The sequence below is a fragment of the Zea mays genome, chromosome 1, assembly GCF_902167145.1.
Source record: "Zea mays cultivar B73 chromosome 1, Zm-B73-REFERENCE-NAM-5.0, whole genome shotgun sequence".
NCBI lineage: Eukaryota > Viridiplantae > Streptophyta > Magnoliopsida > Poales > Poaceae > Zea > Zea mays.
The window spans coordinates 75,418,982-75,439,245 of record NC_050096.1 but is presented as its reverse complement, the minus strand read 5'-3'; the positions used below and the strand labels follow the sequence as shown (position 1 = coordinate 75,439,245).

General features: G+C 43.3%; 2 protein-coding genes across 2 annotated transcripts; both read left to right on the top strand.

Moving 5' to 3' along the window:
- Positions 1-2,945: 2,945 nt before the first annotated feature.
- LOC103636597 (probable ubiquitin conjugation factor E4) lies at positions 2,946-11,952 on the top strand. The gene is made up of 16 exons (XM_008658957.3): positions 2,946-3,931; positions 5,198-5,402; positions 6,902-7,053; positions 7,156-7,426; positions 7,904-8,059; positions 8,561-8,764; positions 9,112-9,224; positions 9,308-9,422; positions 9,534-9,623; positions 9,701-9,904; positions 9,998-10,093; positions 10,318-10,440; positions 10,537-10,629; positions 10,697-10,861; positions 11,314-11,403; positions 11,498-11,952. The coding sequence occupies exons 1-16, from the start codon at positions 3,081-3,083 to the stop codon at positions 11,663-11,665; spliced, it is 3,096 nt and encodes a 1,031-aa protein (XP_008657179.1). The 5' UTR covers positions 2,946-3,080; the 3' UTR covers positions 11,666-11,952.
- A 2,521-nt stretch (positions 11,953-14,473) lies between these two features.
- LOC100281187 (RING zinc finger protein-like) lies at positions 14,474-17,615 on the top strand. Its single transcript, NM_001348954.1, has 3 exons — positions 14,474-14,600; positions 14,690-14,793; positions 16,443-17,615. Exon 3 carries the CDS (start codon positions 16,488-16,490, stop codon positions 17,298-17,300), a length of 813 nt encoding a protein of 270 aa, NP_001335883.1. The 5' UTR covers positions 14,474-14,600; positions 14,690-14,793; positions 16,443-16,487; the 3' UTR covers positions 17,301-17,615.
- Positions 17,616-20,264: the final 2,649 nt, after the last annotated feature.

Sequence of the window (20,264 nt, the reverse complement as noted above, 5' to 3'; positions counted from 1 at the left end):
CTTGATATACAAGTCAAAAATAAAGAGGAATATGGATATAGTAAGCATTGGACTGACCTACGCACTATGTCTACATAGAAAGAATTTTCACGCATGCATATTCCCGCTTCTCTGACTTCAGTAATTGGTTTATCAACAACTCTTTTGTGCGCCTGCATTGTGGCGTAAGAACATCCATGTAAGGCTCGCCAAGAGAATTTACTAGTGAATTTGGGAATATTACCTTCTGGCAGTATTTCTTCCAACGATCCTTTAATTGAAGTAAATGTTCTGGTTTTGAGAGGTCAAGAAAAGGCTTTGACGATGCAATGCCACCAGATTGAATCAGCTCTGATTCAATTTGCCTCTTTATGTGATAATAGTCACTACAAAACATAACTGCATTAAAAATATTCTTAAAAATCATAGTACATAATTTTTTAGAAAATACTTCTTTTTTGGGCTGCATCTGGTTGAAATTTCACTGGAAAGCAAAAGTGAGCAAGTGATTGCAGTTACAATCAACAGTTTCATATATCACATGTAATCAGGTTACTTTTCTTTCTCTTACTTTTTATTGGGATGACCGAATTAGTTTCTGGTCAATAATTATTTCGCATCAACTGAAAAGTGTTGTTTAATAGCATCATTGCATATGATTATACAGATGCAATGATCACAGCTCATTGTTTTGAAGTAATCATTTTGTCTCAAACTTACATAATGTGTCCATCAGTCTGAAGTATGAACTAAAACCTATTTCTTTTCAGAAATATACCTAGGTATGATCTTCTGCGTGTTCCTGACGGAGTCGATGCGGCTATGGAGCTCACGGAGGGAAAACCGCACCACGAGGCCCATGCGTGGGGCGGAGCACCGCCGGGTGGAGGAGGCGCTGCTGGCGAGCGCCGATGAGGACCAGGCGGTGGAGAGGTGGGAACACGACATGACTACTGGCCCCCGGCGACGAGGGAAACAGAAGCGACAAGGAGCGGGCGGAACGAGATGCCACCACAAGTAGCTCCTTGCCGCCACCTCCAACTTTGACATGCTCAACGGCGCCTCTCGCAACCGCGTGTACTGCCTCGCCATCGGTGCCATGGTCACGGACCCACATCCCATGTCCTCGACATCGGGTGAGTTGTGTCCCATGCAAAGTTTGCTGAAAATTACCGTATGTACTCCTGTAGCCACTTTGTGAAAGGACTGGAATTCTTGATATTTATATCGCCAATATAGTATTAGTGTTACGGTGATATTTTGCCACGGATTTTGCATATCATATTGATGTTTGTCATTCCGTATTTATGTTTTGTACTAATTTATAACTTTTGTGGCAAACAAAAAAGATAAACTGTGTACCTTTATTTCCACAAACCAGTAATGGATTCAGATTCATGGTTGCGCTCGTCGGCAATCTCCAAGATGCACGTAAACAACATGGAACAAACGGGAAGTGGATTACACTCCATGACTTAAGCATGCACAATTATACAGATATAACAAATTACTATGTGGATTCAACGAAGCTGTCAAATCCTGTCACTACTGTGTACCTTTATAATGCCCGGATTCAGCTGTCGAAGTGGATTTCAACGAACAATGGTTGTAATCAAGAAAACTGTTGTAGATCATTTCATTCGGGACATAAAAGATTTAGTGTGTGCTACTGCTTTGAGTTTCAATGAAGAGACAGAAGAAGTACAAAGGATGCGGGGGATGTTGTGGCGTACCTGGAGAGCGCAGGCAAGGATGCGAGGGATGTTGTGGCTTCCACGCATGACTTTTTATTCGGACCGATGATGCCGTGGAGGGAAACTTGTCGCCCGGAGATCTCCTCCAAGAGTGTCGGGGCGAGGACCGAGATCCGGGGCACAGTGAACGCGTTCGTTGATGCTGGGCGGGGGCGACGATCCGGGGCAAGAGTGTCGGGGCACAAAGGAGGCGATCTCCTTCCATGGAGAGTGTGGGCGAGGACCGAGATCTCGGGGGCTGCTTGGAAGCCGACCTACCCAGGCGTCCTCGCCACGCTCCGGAGATCTCCTCCAAGAGTGTTGGGGCGACGCAGCGGATGAGTCCGCTGATGCTGGGCAGGGGCGACGATCCGGGAGGGACGACAGCGATTTGGGGCCGATCCCCTTCCATGGAGAGCGGATTTGGGGCCACGCCAGCGTGGATTTCCTTCCAACAAGATCGTGGGTTTCCTTCTAGGGAGAGCGTGGGCGAGGGCCGAGGTTACCACGACGATTTGGGTCTGGGCGTGAGCTCTGGCAGCGGCGCATCGCCGTCGAGGTACTGGACGATCTGGCGCATGGTCGGGCGCGCGAGGGTATGGCGGCTGGGGCTATGGGGCCAGGTGAGCGTGGGTTGGGGAAGAAATGCAGAGGAGTAGGGAGGGAAAGGCGACGGGGGAAGAAGGGAACGCGACGGTCATCGCGACGACGGGGCTGGATCGCTCGGGGGCGGAGGCGAGGGCACCATGGCACGGGGTGCGGGCATCACGCTGGGGGTAGGGAGAGGGGGCGCGGCCATCGCGGCGTCGGGGAGGAGCGACAATCGTGGCTGCGCGCTTGGGGACTGGGGAGGATAGCGGAGGTGAGAGATGGCAGAACCGTGCACCACACAACGATGTAGACGCCTACACTACGGTCTTAAGAGATAGTAGAGATTCATTAATACTATGCTATAATAACCATTTGCTAATTATATATTTCCTTTATTCTTTTTACTCTTTTTTATCTGTCACGATTTAGTTTAAATATGAACTAGCGGACGGCAAATATTAAATATCTGGAAATGGAGGTCGTATTAATTAGGTTTAATAATTTCTTCTCGTTGTTTAGTCTTCATCTATATTATTAGTTTTATAACTAAACTATATTTAATATCTATTTAATATCTGTAATTGACATTCAAAATTTTTATATGATCCATACTATAAACTTTTAGTTAGGGACCAAACACACACTTTAAACAATACAAAAAAAACCCCAAAGTCGGCTCTCTCGAGTCTGCTCGAATCTTGATCCACCACAACACGCGGTTCCCCGAGTCGAAGGCTCGAAGCAGCAGAGCCAGCAGCGAGCCGCCGCCCGCCGCCGATGGCGTCCCCATCGCCGGCTTCCGCGCGGCCGCAGCGCTCTCCTGACGAGGTGGAGGACATCATCCTCCGCAAGATCCTCCTCGTCTCCCTGACGCCCCCGGCCAACCCCAGCCCAGCCGTCGCCTACCTCGAGCTCACCGCCGCCGAGCTCCTCTCTGAGTCGCGCCCTCTCCTCGCCCTGCGCGATGCCGCCGAGCGCCTCCTCATCGACCGCCTCTCGCTCCCGGACCCGCCCGCCGGGTCCCCGACCCCTTTCGCCTACCTCGTCTCCGCTTTCCGCCGCGCCGCCGACGAGGCGCGTAAGATCTCCACCATCCGCGACGCCGCTCTCCGGGCGCGCCTCGCAGCCTCCATAGCGCACCTCCGGGCCCTCATCCTCTCCTACGCGCGCATCGTCGCCGGGAATCCCGACACCTTCCCCACCCCGCCCGGCGCGCAACACCCCGCCTCCGACCTCCTCGTATTCCTCCTCGCTGAGGCAGCCGACCCGCTCGACCCCACCCCGGCCCCCGGGGCGCCGCCGCCGCCGGGCTTCATTGATGAGTTCTTAGGCAGCGCGGACTATGACTCCATCGAGCCGGCCATGGGGGAGCTATACGAGCTCCTTAGGCAGAGTGTCGATAAGGTTTCGGCCCTCGGTGACTTTCAGCGCCCATTGCGGTTGCTCAGGCGGCTTGTGGGGATCCCCAATTGTGCCAAGGCCCTGGTTAACCATCCTAAGTGGATACCAAAGAATCAGATCATGCTCATTGGGGAAGGGAGGGTCATGGAGCTATACAGTGTACTCGGGGCCTTCTTCCATGTAAGCGCCATCCGAGACCGAGAGTTCGCTAGCAAGCCTGATGTGGGGTGAGTACTATTTATCTTGTTGGTTCTTGTTGATCAAACTTCACAGCTCCCATATGTGTTCGTTTATGTGTGCAGAATTGCATCTTGGATACTGTGCCCAGGTGTTGCTGGTGTTTTTTTTCTGGCTATGACTAATTTAACAACCCATAAATAAATTATATTTAGAGATTTATAGGATACAGAAGTTTGGTCAACCACCTTTTCTTACTGCTAATAGGATGCAGAAGTTTCAAATTTTTAATATTGCTTTTGTGGAAACTGGAAAGATTTAAATTCTGAATTTTCATGTACACTTCTAAACGATCTGTTTATAGTGCATTGCTTCAGTTAAGCCGTGAACTGTGAAGTTTCTCACCACACATTCGGTACTCGGTTCATCATACATCCGGTACTCGGTTGCTAGCTTGGGGATTAGGCTAAAAATTTCTCTTTGCTAGGTCAGGAGAGTTGGACAAGAATGTTGATCTTTCTTCCTGCTACTTAGGTATTAAGATTTAGTGTTCATTATTATTAAACTAATGGAATTTTAGATTTATATCGTGTGTATAGTTGGCCCGCTGATTTTTGGCATTCTTCATTCCCGGTCAGGATTTTGGAACAGAAATTCAATTGGAAAATATCATATAGTGTGGTTCAGCTAAGGATTGCTGTGGCCTGTGGGTCAGTTAAAAGATTAATAGTTCTTTATGTGCCAAACCTATGAGGACAATTTGAGGGATGTGGCAGACGTTGGGCATGTTTGGATACACATGGCTAATTACTAGTTGGAGCTAAGAATTTGCTCAATTTAGCTGTAGTTGGTTAGCTAATCGGCTAACAACTAGTTGAAGACTTGGCTAAAAAAATAGTCCACTTATTATCCCTCCTGTTTGGACGCACTAGAGCTAATTTGAGCTAAAAAATAGCTAGCTAACAATTAGCCCTTGGTATCTTAACATGCCCATTGTATGGCATGTAAGGAACTTCCCTACCGATTAATGTTCGATGATTGAATCTTCCAATGTTCAATGGAAATCTCCATATCCTTCTTTGGATTCATTAACATAACCTTTTTTTTCTCATAGGCTTGTGAGGCCATTTTTTTTGCTAAATACTAATTTGGATCTTCAGAATCTAGCTTTTAATTTACCATGTCTTTGGGTGTTCGATACCCTATCTTTTGACTACTGCATGACCATGTGTTCCAATCTAGGCCTACTACTTACTTTTTGTGCAAATAATCATATAGCTTTATGTTTTTCTTTCTTTGTTTATTTTTTTGGTCAGGCAACAGTGTTTCTCAGAGGCATCTTCACGTCGGCCAGCTGACTTGTTGTCATCTTTCACAACAATCAAGAGTGTTATGAATGGCTTGTATGATGGCCTTAAAGATGTCCTTTTAATCCTTCTAAAAAATTTGGATACTCGAGAAAAGGTTCTTGAGTATATAGCAGAAGTGATAAATAAAAATGCATCCAGATCTGGCATGCAGGTAATCAACTAAATTTAACCGGGCATGACCACGACAAGTGGTTCTATTAGACTAAGTTTCCCTATTTGCACCATGTTTTCCATTAAATCACATTTCATGGTACACATTTAAAACTAAATGTTTGCAAGGTCAGATTTCATTCAGTTTAGTGCTTTGAAATGTTTAGCACTTCATGCTAATTTGTGGGTTTATTTATGTACCGTGGTATTTGGCAATGTGAAATCTAGTGAACTTTTGCCTAATTTCAATATGATTTTGTTAGAGTGGGCGCACTAACCAGTTCAACTCAAAAGTTTAAGTTGATGAGAGAAGGTAGCCTATACACTTCAACACACCCACTCACGTGCAACCAGAGAGAAAGGCGCAAACGCAGCCAGAGAGAAAGGCGCAAACATGGAAATAAATGGTTGGAGGCACAAATAAAGCCTCTGCCAGAATTCGAACTCGAGACCTCTGGCTCTGATACCATGTTAGAGTGGACGCACTAACCAATTCAACCCAAAAGCTTAAGCTTATGAGAGAAGGTAGTCAATCCACCTATACACTTCAATACCCCCACTCACGTGCAGCCATAGAAAAAGGCGCAAACACAGCTAGAGAGAAAGGCGCAAACACAGCCAAAGAGAAAGGCACAATCGTGGAAATAAATGGGTGGAAGTGGAGGCACAAATAAAGCCTCTGCCATGATTTCAACTCGACACCTCTGGCTTTCATACCATGTTAGAGTGGACGTACTAATCAGTTTAACCCAAAAGCTTAAACTAATGGGAGAAGGTAGTCAATCCACTTATACACTTCAATAGATTTCACGGATCACGGTAATAGCTCCACTAAGAATGCTTTCAATTAACCACTAAATCTAGATAAAAAAACTTGACTTGCATGGGTAAGACAGCCATCAGACATTGTATTAAGAGAAGACATTCTCATACAGATCGAGAAGACCTTTGAACCCTTACCACACCCATACACAGCGGCACCATAACCCATGTGAGAACCACTGCGACTGGGGCCCGACCTTGGCGTGGGACAGACGAGGGGATTTTTAACCCTAGCCTGAAATTCGCACCCACGGGGAGTCAAACTTAGGACCCGAGGAGTGCTACTCAGAGTACCTAACCAACTCAGCTAGTGACCTTTTCACTCTAAATCTACATCAGAAATTATAAAACTTTGCAAGAGCCCCTTTAGTTCCAACCCGAGCCTAAGTGGAGGAAAATATTTTTTCATTCATTTTCTGTACTTTGAAGATGAACACAACATTGGCATGGTGCAATATTTAACTTGTTGATTTTTATAGCATTTTTACACTAAAATAGAGAAAGTAGTGCATCTATGTGTTTGGATCTTCAAATAATTGCAATGTATGTAAGTCGTGTAAATAGATGGCAACATATGTGGCATATTGTCCTTCGTTACATGAATAAACTATACTTCAAAATGTAAAATGCTTGTTGGTATTACATTCTTTAGCGAGCTCATCCTGTGTCATGCAACAGGTGGACCCATTAAAATGTGCGAGTTCAGGTATGTTTGTGAATCTTAGCGCTGTGATGCTCCGTCTATGCGAGCCTTTTCTGGATAACATGGAAGCAAAGAAGGATAAGATTGATGTCAATTACCTCTTCTGCAACAATAGAATTGATTTCAAGTGAGTTTTCAGGATAGTGCTCCTGAAATGTCTGATGTGCAATTCTGAGTATAATCATGTTCTAAATTATTTTACTAACTGATACATTGCATTTGATTATAGAGATTTGACAGCTATAAACGCGTCTTCAGAAGAAGTCTCGTCTTGGATAGAGAGCATAAACAATGAGCATGCTCAAAATAATGCCAGTGGAGAGGCTCGATTTGCGGAATCACAGGAAGCCACAAGCTCTGGCAAAAATAGTACGGCCTCACAACTTAGGTGCTCAAAGAAGGAGAATTTCTCATTTATTTGCGAATGTTTCTTCATGACCTCAAGAGTACTTAATCTCGGGTTGATGAAAGCTGTATCGGACTTCAAACATATTTCTCAGGTCTGGAGATATCTTTCTTTATTTCACATATGTTTCTTCTTATTTTATTTACATTTGTGTTTTTTTTGTCATCTTCCTTTAAACAGCATATTCTGGTATTCCGTCTTTGTGAGAAGTGAAAACATAGGACACATATTTTTAATGTCCTTATCCATAAATGTAGTGACATTTTATATTCCAGTGCAAAAAACCCCTAAATTCACACATCTAAATATCATTTTTTTACTTTGTACTGGTTACTTGCACACGATCAATCATAAGGGGGTTCACCGCATCTACATAGTCATTTTGAATGTTACATTGTTTATGTACAAGGTAAAATGCACTGTATAATCTTTGGATGAACAGTTTTTTTTGTTGATCCATGGATGGAACACTACCTGATAAATTCCTAGTTTTGTTATGATGAAGACATAGTTAATAACTTCATGTATTGAATCCTCTACTGAACACATACCATGTATATTACAAATTCAGCAACTTTCAAGGTTCGAAGATGATTTGGAATCAAACAGAGCAGTGAGAGATCAAGGAGGGGGTTCACCGCAGCTTGAGCAAGATATAACTCGCTTGGAGAAAATTGTCGAAATTTTATCACAGGACAAATTCTGTTATGAAGCTCAGATACTACGGGTATGCTCATAAACTGAAATCTGTTCACTCCATGTTATATTCATCTCACTGCCTATTAATGTGAATCTGCTGTGACCAAATTTCTGGACTGTATATTTCTGATTGTTTTCTTGCTATATCATAGAATGGCTGGTGAGCATTTAATGGTTTTGTATTTTTTTTCTGTAATTGCTATATACAAACCTCTCTTGATCAAGCTCATTGTCACAACAAAGAAATTTTATTCTGTAGTTTCTTGTTCATTATATTTGTGCCATTTTCTCATGGTGCTAATTTGTCATATAAAATGATGCTTTTGTACTAGTTCATGATTTAATACATTTACAAGGTGTCAATAGATCCTTTGTGGGGTGTTCTTTTAGGATTTTTTTGTCAGACGTATGAAAATCTCCTTCGGATACCTGGTTTATGGATAGCGAAGTGTCTTTACTCTTTACTTTTGCAAATTTAATTGTTCTCAATTTTAAACTGCACGATTCACTATTGAATCTCTTTTGTCAGGATGGTGCATTCCTTCAACGAGCATTATCTTTCTACAGGTTAATGATACTCTGGTCAGTTAACCTAGTTGGCGGATTTAAGATGCCTTTGCCATCACAATGTCCCAAGGAGTTTGCTTGCATTCCAGAACATTTTCTTGATGATGCAATGGATTTACTTGTTCTAACCTCTAGAATTCCAAAGGCTTTGGAAAGCTTTGTATTGGTGAGTATCCTCCTTATGCATTTTTACTATGATATAGTTTTATCTAACTTGAGAAGTGTTAGTGCGGTGCCAGGGTGTCCAGTTGTGATGCTACCACCTACCAACCAGGGCTCCAACCCTGGGTCTCGCAAACAAAAAGTTCTTCATTGAGTTATGCTGCTTTCAGTGTGTTCCTAAGCGGCCCCGGCCTGAAGTGCCTTTTTCTGAGCCCCTTGTAGAGATCTTCTTAATGCAATCCCTCTGGGGATGTCTTTTCCCCTATGAGTCAAATTTGTTTTTTCTTCAATTTTGTTCTGTGATTGCCAAATATTGGTCATATAGCTACTTATGATTTTTTTCTCTGACAGGATGACTTTCTCAGCTTCATCATTATGTTCATGGGAAGCACATCTTACATTAAGAATCCTTACCTAAGAGCAAAGATGGTTGAAGTTTTGAATTGCTGGATGCCACAAAGAAGGTTCATAATTTTGTGCACTCCATTATGATCTGTATTTATAAACATAAGGTTTTGTACTGAAAGTTCCTTTGTCATTTGTGCAGTGGCTTGAATTCTACAGCCTCATTGTTTGAGGGGCACCAACTGTGTCTTGACTACCTTGTTGGAAATCTTCTAAAGCTTTATGTGGATATTGAATTCACTGGCTCCCATACACAAGTGAGCGGCATGATCAGTTTGACAGTTTCCATCAACTAATATGTGCCTTATGTTAATCTTAATCACTTTATATCTTGTCAGACTTGTAATTTATTGTTCTCCATTCTGCAGTTTTTTGACAAGTTTAACATTCGACATAATATTGCTGAGCTTCTGGAGTATTTATGGGATGTTCCTAGTCACCGAAACGCATGGAGACAAGTGAGTGAATACTTCTGTACAACATTTTTTTTCTGCACTCACTTGTTACTGATACGTTTCCACATTTTCTGTGACAGATAGCTAAAGAGGAGGAGAAGGGTGTATACTTAAATTTTCTTAACTTTCTCATAAATGATAGCATCTATCTTCTTGACGAGAGTTTGAACAAAATTCTTGAACTGAAAGAAATAGAGGCTGAAATGGCTAACATAGTTGAGTGGGAGCGCAGACCTGCTCAAGAAAGAGAGGAGCGGCTGCGTGTATTTCATCAGTGGGAAAATGTTAGTCTTGTTTAACAGTGTTTACAATTCATGTATCTACTTCAATTGTCTTTTTCTGAATGACTTTTTGATCTTTGCATTTTCACTTTCCAGATTGTTCGTTTTGACATGAGGCTAGCCAATGAGGATGTTGGGATGCTTGCATTCACCTCTGAACAAATTCCAGCACCTTTCCTTCTCCCTGAAATGGTAAAGTCATTAAATCATATATTGGTTCCAGTTAATATGTCATGATGCCCTGTGTTATTCTAAACTTCATTATTATAGCATTGCCAAAGCTATTTGGATCTTTGTGCTAAATAATAATTATTTCTCACTAACACAAAATATTACTTGTGACAGGCAAATGGGAATCATTGTTAGACTGTCCCTTTTATGTAAAAATATTTTGATAACCCCTTATTCTTATTCAGGTGGAAAGGGTTGCGAGCATGCTTAATTACTTCCTCTTGCAACTTGCTGGTCCCCAGAGGAAATCTTTGACTGTAAAGGATCCGGAGAAGTACGAGTTCAAGCCGAAGCAGCTTTTGAAACAGGTTCCATGGATGGGCGATTTACTCTTCAGTCACTTTTTTCTTTTACATCTGTTTTGGGATAGTTCTCTGTTTTCTTTACTTGTCTTTCCATTGTAGATTGCCACCATCTATGTCCATATCTCAAGGGGCGACAAGGAATCTGTCTTCTCAGCTGCAATCTCGAAAGATGGCAGAGCATACAATGATCAGGTAATTTCTGCTTTGTTTATCTAGTTAGAGATTGCTTCAGTATCTGACCATTGTCTATTCGTTGCAGTTGTTTTCTAGTGCGGCTAATATTCTGTGGAAGATTGGGGGTGATCCCAAAATCATACAGGAGTTTGTGCAACTTGCTGGTAGGGCAAAAGCTGCTGCTTCTGAAGCTATGGATGCTGAGGCAATCCTTGGGGACATACCAGATGAATTCCTCGATCCAATTCAGGTACTCTATATTGCTTTTTCCTACAAACGCCATCATTTTCTTTTTCCTCAGACGAATTTGTAAGGCGGAATGTAATTGGAGGTACCTGGAAGTCTTTCACTTCATTGTTTTCAGATGATTAGTTTTTTTTCTCTCTCCATAACTCTGCTGGTTTTCTTTCTTCCACTCTACCTTGCTTGGCTGGATTCAATGGGATTGATCATCGAGTCGTCTTTCCTGTCTTGGTAGAGCTGACTAAAGCACCACCTCAACCTCAAGACTGTTGGACGATTTTAAAAACATTTTATCCTAGTCTAACTAGGACTATGTGTATTGTATTGAGTCTTTCTGGGTGAGCAAGGGCGAAAAGCTGATGAGCAAGGGATAGCACACTTGTTGGAGAGTTCGTCATGATATTTGCTGCCCATAAAAGTTTAATCCGCTCGTCGCTGACCTGCGATTTTGCCTTGCAGTATACTCTAATGAAAGATCCTGTGACACTGCCATCGTCAAAGGTCACAGTAGACCGGCCCGTAATTATCAGGCATCTGCTGAGTGATTCTGTAAGTACTGTGGCATCCTTCAACTATTGATACAAACTTCCATTCAGTGCCATGCTGTGGTATTTAGCTAAGTGTGGTATGCATAATCTTGCAGACAGATCCATTTAACCGCTCCCACCTCACTCAAGACATGCTGATACCAAACACGGAGCTCAAGTTGCAGATCGAGGAGTTTGTCCGGTCCCAGCAGTCGAGAAAGCGAACTGCTGCGGCGTTGTTGGAGATTGGCGAAGCGGAGGGTACTGATGATATGGCCGAATGAATTGTGCCAGGAGCAGGGGATGGACACATTTTTTTTGTGGGGAAAGAGTGATGGTTAATTCACATGAAATGTATCGGTCCATCTGTCCGTATAAAGTTGGTTTCCCGGCTTGTGTCCCTGTTGCCTCGATTCTTTGTAAATATTGTAGGTGCACACCTGATACAAATGTAGTTATAGAGGAAGCCTGTCAGCCCGTCTCATCAACAATGTGTTTTACGATATCCCCACTACAACTTTTTTTAACACGATATTATCACTATAACTTGATATGTGTGTTGGGCTGAGAAGCGTTTGCCTTCGCCTTGTTGGTTCTCCGCGATAAGTGCGAACAAGCCCTGGTCTTCTCATTTCTGCGAACCAACAATCACAAGTGAATTATTTATGCCAGTTGCCAGGTTTTCATCCACAATGGGTGCGTTTGGTTGCCTGTATCTGCGCGTGTTTGCATCCGGTATCTGCGCGTGTTTGCATCGCGGAATGCGGGTAGCTGCTGTTTCCATCGTGAAATGTCTGTTTGCATCGCGGAGTGCGGGTAGCTACTGTTTAGTTGTTGTGAGCCATGCAGATTTGGATTCAGACTCGTACGATCCTCAAAGTATTGGTCGCATCTTCAGAGCCAGGCTTCAGCGGTCTTAGCGGTCTTAGCTCATAGCCAGGTTGTCGGCTCACACAGTTAGGTTACCGAGAGAAACCAACCAAACATGTCCAATATATTTTGGGACAAATTCGCAGAAGAGATGCAAGTACTTTTCTTAAAAGTCAGCCTGTTGATGTTTGATAAGCAATAACTTGATCACGGCTTCATCAATTGCTTGATCACGTTTTCATCGACATGAATAATCGATTTGACAAACTGCAGGCTGAAAAGTGACAAAAAGAACACACGGCCAATATAACGCTTTAGCAAGGCCATTTCTTCCAACTATTATTCTGAAAGAATGAAGTAATAACAGAAAATGGATCAATCAATTAATAGAACAAACCATAAAAACAGCTTGTTTGCTCAGAACAGAGTTACTGTGTGTCGATAAATAGAACTAGCAAATGCAGTTTTGTCAGCGTAATTCAGTAATTGAGTCATGAGTAATCTTATCCATAAAATACATAACCTGCTATGTCAATAGAAAAAACCACTGTTATGGTAAAACCTGTAGCCGCATTGTAAGTACGAGTAATAATGATCTCTAAATTTTATACTAACTAGTCTAACACCCGTACATTGCGATATATTTGAAGATATTGATTGAGTGACTAAGCGACACTTGAGAGTCTTAATGGACCCTCCACATAAAAATATCCATAATAAATGAATTTAATGCCAAAGTGAACATATTGTTCATATACCATATGTTGAACCGGTAAAACAAATATTACATTTGATCTTAGCTAAAAGACTAAAAAATGAGTTGAAAAGGAGCACCTATACTCTAATTAAATTATAGCCAATGTTTTAGCTTATGACGAGAAGATGGGGTAGAACCAAAATCATCATTGAGATTCCAAGGTAACACATGCAAATTCATTTATGGTGATGACTTAACAATCTTCTCTAAGTTTAGCAAGATATAGAAAAGCACAAGCACGCCAACAAAATACAAGTTTATCCTTTAATGCTTAACATGTTTACTAAAATACATACTTGTTCTTGTCTTTAGAGTATCATATCAAACAATAAAAATGTAACTACCTCTGCATGGATCAGAAACATACGTCAACCCAAGTAGCTCAGTGACCCGCTTGGCAATCCAGGGCTTCATCACGTCCAACTTGACCTTTGACCTTGACGTATCCACCAACTAGGCATAAAATCGCTGGATCAGAGAAAGCCCTTGTAGACAACAACTATATATCCCTAAAGTATTGTGCGCTCATTACAGACAAATTGAGAAACAAAGGGTATGAATGAAAGAACGAACTGACCAGATGGTCAAGCTTGGACGCGAACTTCTGCGTCTTGAGCAGCTTGACTTGCTTATTTGAGAAGCTTGTATCCTGGTCAGTGGACGTCCCCTGCGAAAAACACGACAATTAGAGCGGCATCCTAATAATAGATCTGACGAGAACAACTGTGACAAGACGAAGCGCACGCTAAGTAGATCTATCGTTAATGCCACGTCGCCCATGGGATGGGAGGAGCAGAGTAGAGCTCACATCGGAGCGGAAGACGAGTGAACTAGGAGATGGACTCCCGGTCCCTTTTGGCAACGAGGAGGTTCAGAGTTGGCTGGACTCGATGCAACTTTTATCACTTAGTGAGCATCCTTATCCGGAGGCGAGCGCTCTAGTCCTCCTTACTGGTGGCGGTGCAACACCGGAAAAAGCGAGCGGAGATTGTTGCGAAATGGATAGGGTTTGTTGCTATTGCTAGAGCGACAACAGCGAGAGCGTGTTGTTTGAATAAATAGAATAGTGATGAGATATGATCTGAAACCGCGGATTGATTTTATAAGTTTTTTTAAAAAATAGTAGAGAAATATTTAAGGATCGAATTGGATTATGATAAAGCTTTATTTATATTTACTTTTAAACTAAAATTAATTAAAGGCCCTGACTTACTGTGAAGAAGTATTTGGAAGTTGGAACCACCTGATAAGGGCATTATTAGTTTGGTGTAACCGGAAAATGCCATGGGCTCAGCAGTCAGCTCATGGTTGCCTGACTTAAAAAGAAATCGAAGTACCACTGTGGCATGTAGCGTCCACGTCATGGACACGTGGGCTATGACGGGCCCACCTCGAAGCAGACCTGTGCACCGCATCCACATGGCGGCCGCCCAACCCTCCAAACCCAGGCCCCTTCCATTTGCCACTGTCCATCCACGCGACCACACCCCCGCAACTGCAGATCCCCAATTCGTTTATTTCTTCCCACCGAGCCAAGCTGCGACGACGGCGGTCGCAGCGTCGCCTTCCCTCCCTCCGTACCGCCGACGCCGGTGAGTCTCCGACGCCGAGACCTCTCCCATTTCTGTGATTCCAGCGCTTCCCCTTACAACCATTGCGGCCCTGCCCCGCTTTGTTTCAGACGAGCATATTGGGCCGAGCGCCCGAGCACCTCTCCTGTCAGCAGCGGCACTCGCCATTCCAAGTACGAGGTCGACGCGCTGTGGGGCTTGCTGAAACGAGCAGGTACACGTTCTGCCACCCGTCTCTCGCTCCTTGCTGAATGCTGATTGAGACGGTAACACAATCAGCGGTTCAGTTTAGGCGCGCCGACGTGTGTGCTTGCTAACCTGAACCAAACCTTATGAATTACAGGGGATATATTATATCCTGTGCAATTACTCATTTGATGCAAGCAAGCGTGCAATCAAACCATTCAGAACATCCGTCTAGATCCAACCCTTTCATATGGAAGGGGTTAAATGTAAAACAGGTACTAGGTTTAATGTGGACGAGATTAAATCTAAAATAGCGGTTACCGTCGGATTTTGATTGGATGCGCTAGATCGCTTGATTGCACGCCTGCACCAACATGAGTAATTATAGCACTCAATTTAAAACCAACAGAGATGAGGGTTTGAAACAAAGTGTCAGTATTACCTGATAAAGGTATATGTCATTGGCATGCACATTTTCTCTAGAGAATTTCTTGCGTCTCTTCCATTTGGCCTGCCTTCGAGTGATTTTAGTGTAGCTATACAGTCTGGCCATATGTATTATGCACTAGTTAGGTGAGTTTAAGTCAACTGCACAATCTTTCTTTTACTCCTAAAAGCCTTGTAACAAGGATGCACTGGTAAGTGATATTGTTGTATAGAACAGAACATAATTGTCAGGTATATGTAACTCATATTTGAAGCTACCCAAGATGATGAGACTTCTTTAATTATTTTATTATTGTAGGTGGTTTGAATGCTTTCCACTTGCTAACTATGTTCAGTTTTTTTTAAATAACACGAGAAACAAAAAATATGGCTCCACATCTTAGCCTGTTGTCTTATATTGTTTGAGTATCACCATTACATTGTTCATTAAGTTAGTGTCTGCGAAGAGGACAATGTTTCTTTTGTACTATGTTTGGTTGAGTATCTTATGCAGCCATGCTTTAATTTTAATAAAACTTGCTTAGTGGTGTGCAGCGAAACTTGGCCATCTTTAGTTCCTTCGCTTGCTCCGGCTGTTGCTTATCTAGCCTAGCCAAGCAATATGTTAGTTAGATCTGAAGAGAATGCTTTGAGTAACTGTTTCAGTTGTGTTCTATGATTTCAAAACAAAAGAAGCAAACAACTAGTGGCCCTAACATGTTTGCATCAGCCTCTCCTCATGTGGGCTAGTTGTTCCTTTCCTAGCGACATAAGGTGAGCAAAAGAGTCAAACAACCCTTACGATTGTCACTCTATGCTGATCTTTTTGATTTGATATCTCCTAAAAATATGTTTCTGTCATTTGTCTTTGCTTTCCTATGCCTGTATGTTTGTGATCTCTGAATAGTTATTTCTGTCTCTTGGCCTTTTTGAATGAGGGTGTTTTAGAGTAAAAGCGCTAGTTAGCTCTGTGCATTCTTGTATTTGTATGACACTTTGTCGTTTGGCTACTTATTTCCTGAAGAATGCTAATATTTCAAACGATCCCATTCCTACCCACTCCCTTTGGTAAAAATATGCACTTACACAGTGATCTGATTTGATCTTCCACCAACTTACATGCATTTTTCTAAGTTCTTATAGGTTTATGTCTCCCTCTTTCTAAAATGCCAACATTAGCTATACATTGTAATTTTCTTATTAATGCTGTGTTCTATATGGAAGCTCTGATACATGGTTCACTTGTTTCAGGTCTACCCCCAAGTGAAATCAGGGTCTTCAAGATAGCTTACTGAGATGTGGGGTTTTGCATCAAACGCTTGGGCAGCTGGGCTGGAGAAGAGGAGTTCCCCAAACCGCACTTCCTCGAGTGCTGCTTATTCTGACGACGAAGCATCCTCGTGCACAAGCAGGGAAGAAGGCCTGGAGTGCCCGATATGTTGGGAGTCTTTCAACATAGTGGAGAATGTGCCTTATGCGCTATGGTGCGGACACACCATGTGCAAGAACTGCATCCTAGGGCTTCAATGGGCCGTCATCAAAGTCCCAACCGTGCCGATCCAGCTACCGTTCTTCATCTGCTGTCCCTGGTGCAACCTCCTGTCGCCCCGCGTACTTTACAAGGGGAACCTCACGTTCCCACGAAAGAACTATTTCCTCCTCTGGATGGTCGAGGGGATGAACGGCGAGCGGGCCAGATCACGCCCAGCTATTCGCAGCGAGCAGCATACTCCGTGGCTCTCAAGCAGCAGCAGCGTGGCAAATGGAAATGCAGGCTGTTCAAATCCCACTCGACGCCACCTCCCGCCACCATCTGTTGACACTTCGCCCACCAACGCAAATCATGCCAACTACGGGGGGTCCCCTCTGCTGAACGCAGGGAGGGTACAAGCTTCGCTGCGCAAATCCCTGTCGTTCCTGGTCCACCTGACTGCCAAGTTTCCCCTGGTGTTCGTCTTCCTCCTCATAGTGCTGTATGCGATCCCAGCCAGCGCAGCAGTCCTGTTACTGTATATCCTTATCACTGTGCTGTTTGCGCTTCCCTCGTTCCTGATACTGTATTTTGCATATCCGAGCCTGGACTGGCTTGTTAGAGAGATCTTTGCCTGAGATTTTTTGTTCGGAAAAAAAAATCTCAATGCTGTTGTTGGGGTCTGTGTAACTGAATTCTCCCTAGATTTTGTTGCAAGTGTTGAAGTTATTGCCAAGTTTTGGTTTTGGACCCATGCCGACATGTGATAGATATGTTTACCTCAAGTCTCCATGGTATGGAAGGTCCTCTGTTGCTGTGTTGCATTGCAACACATCAGCGTGCTCTGTGCTGCTGACATCTGTTATGTTGGCTTGTATCGCTTGAGTGCTTGGAATGGCAGGGATTGACGAAGTGTGGGGGTATCTGAAAAGAAAAGTTCTTTTTTTTTCTGGATTTGGTATGGCTTCTCGAAATATATTTGTGTCAAGCTGCCTAACCACTTTGTTATCCTTAGAAGTGGGGGGTAGTGACAACTGTTTTCTGAAACAAAACTGTTTAACTACGGGAGTGTTTGGTTTAAGGTCAAAGAGGGATAAAGTGGGATGAGGCGGGGGCGATACTGTTCTCTCGATTTTTGGGATCACGTCGCCATAAAAAACTACTCCGATGTTTACCTCATCACTACGATAAAAACTGTGGTCGCTCTATTCTATTTCTTCGTGTACATCCAACCAAACACATTATACATTACTAAAACCGCGTTAAAATGTGAACTTGAGCCCTGGAACTGCGGACACGAACAATCGAACATCACAATCACCGGACCGCAACCAGCGTACTGCCACGCCACGCTGGTGCCCGTGAAAGAAAGCTAGCAGCGTTCTGTGGGCATGCCATGCCACTTGTTCGCTATGTGGCATTATTGGCGAGCCGGGTGGAGCCAAGTGGTTGATCGCCCTTGGCGTCCTAGACGAGGCTGACGAGCGAGATGATAGCAGCAACCAGCTACCCAACTTGGCCGGCATGAGTATCTCCGCAAATATACTCTTTGTCATCTGCATCCCAGTCCACACACGTACGTGCCATCGACTTGGCATTCTTGCTGGTCATGTCATGGTCATCCTCGGCTTGCAACTTGGTGACCTCGACGCCCACGAACAAGGACGACGACGCAGGAAGGCTGAAAGCGAAACGGAAATGTGGGTCGATGTCGATCAAGAGCCAACGTCTAGGTAGGATTTCAGTTCGAGGCGACAGAACTGACGCTGGATCGATGAAGATCGTCGCCGTTGGTTTCTGATCCAGCACCTCTCCCAACTGAGCCGCGCCCAAAGGTGTAGTGCTGCACGCTCGCTGCCAGTCGTTCCTTGACGGTTCCACAAACTATAAAAGCAACAACTTGGTATATCCCAGCCAGTCTCAAGGGCGAACTCTGTTCTTATTTCCCAAGTGTTGCTTGGAGCGTCTGCTCTCCAAAGATGTTGAGATCTGTTCTCCCTTTACAAAGGTAGAGTACACTTCAGTCTTAGCTGGACATTTGCGTATTGGCTAGCTGGTCCATAGCAAGTGGTACCGGCCGCTCACATCTAAATCGCCAAGTTGCAAGCCTTTAAATCTTTAGCGTTCTTTTTTTTTTGTCCCTCCCTTTTCCTTATATTTATAACTTTATTGAAAACAGTTTTGTTATAATAATGTGCCCGAGCAAAAAAATAAAATAAATCGTCCCATATATACCAGAAATATCTCTTTTACGATTTTATCTCTCCCCCCCCCTACTCGAACGTCTTCGCCAATAAGAGCAACTCCGAAAACCTTTGTTTATCATTCCATATCGATATGAATGTAGATTTTGGTGAAAAATGTCTTCCGACAGATTCCTTAATTAGATCTTCAAATCTTGCCATCCTCTATTCTAGGTTTCTCTCTAACCAAAGATAGAAACCAAGAATGATTCACTAGAGTACGCATAAGGTATAGAAAAGTTGTTAGAGGGCAAAAAGATATAGAGAACAGTTTTTTTTTCAAATGGCTCTGTTAATGTGGATTTAGAGAAAGAGTTTACAAACGACTCTTGGAGATGCTCTAAGAACTCCAACGAGGTTAGGGTTCGAGGCACGAGGTTGGTGCTTTCTTGGAGATATGCCAGCCTTAGCGGTGGACATGCCCAGAGGGAGGTTGTGGGTGCGAGGCTGCCACAGTCGTGTGAGGTGGAGGAGGTGTTGGGTAGGGCAGAGGCATGGGGGGTTTATGTAAATCTAGTTAGCTTAATATTTGTTTGAAGAGGCAAATATGGTAGCACCCATTGTGGAATATGATATAGGGAAAGTGGGTCAATGGAGTGACGATGCTAGGCAGCATGAAAATAGAGACATTAATGTGGCACAGGTGGCAAAGGAGCGGTAGGTAAGGTCTTTGGCTCCTCGCCACTAGGAACAGTTAGAGGTAGGGAAATGAGTAGTGTGTTGGCATTGGCTTATGGAAGAAAAGAAGAGGGCTTGGGGATATAGGAAGAAAAAAAATGAGGGCCATGATGATCGGGTCGCTAAAAACTAGGGTTGTATGTGGTAAGTGATGTGCCCATCGACAATGATATATGTGTAGTTACTTCACTTAGTTTTTCAAATTAGGAATGCAATATTTTTTATATGTTGTTTTCACATTCTTAGTGGCCAATGGATGGTTAGAGAGTATGTGTAACATTGGAATTAATTGCTTCTTCACTAAGTTCAACTTTATGTTACTTGGGCATGTCTTTGAGATTATTCCTTATATTCTTGGATACATGAACAACATTATGAGGGAACAACAGTAGAATTCAAAATCTAAGCATGACCCAATTATGCTTTAAAGAAAGAAGAAGAGGAGAGAAAAATAACCTGTCAAGAGATCATCTAGGAATGCAAGTAATGCTCCTCATTAGAAAGAGGGATGGTAGATTCTCTGGTACATAAATAGATAAGTATCATATTCTACCAGAGGGGAAGAAAAGAAATAGCAAGGAATTGACCGACAGTGATGATGAGGATGATGATGGTGCAAGAGAGGGTGAGGATATGGGCCAACCACCTTGAAAGGACCTTGATGTCACCTTTAGGAGGGTG

Bases quoted from the DNA above. Each gene is read 5' to 3' on its own strand.
- LOC103636597 (XM_008658957.3), top strand. From the start codon at position 3,081: ATGGCGTCCCCATCGCCGGCTTCCGCGCGGCCGCAGCGCTCTCCTGAC. The intron at 3,932-5,197 runs GTGAGTACTATT...TTTTTTGGTCAG, and splicing joins GCTAGCAAGCCTGATGTGGG to GCAACAGTGTTTCTCAGAGG. The intron at 11,404-11,497 runs GTAAGTACTGTG...ATAATCTTGCAG, and splicing joins GGCATCTGCTGAGTGATTCT to ACAGATCCATTTAACCGCTC.
- LOC100281187 (NM_001348954.1), top strand. From the start codon at position 16,488: ATGTGGGGTTTTGCATCAAACGCTTGGGCAGCTGGGCTGGAGAAGAGG.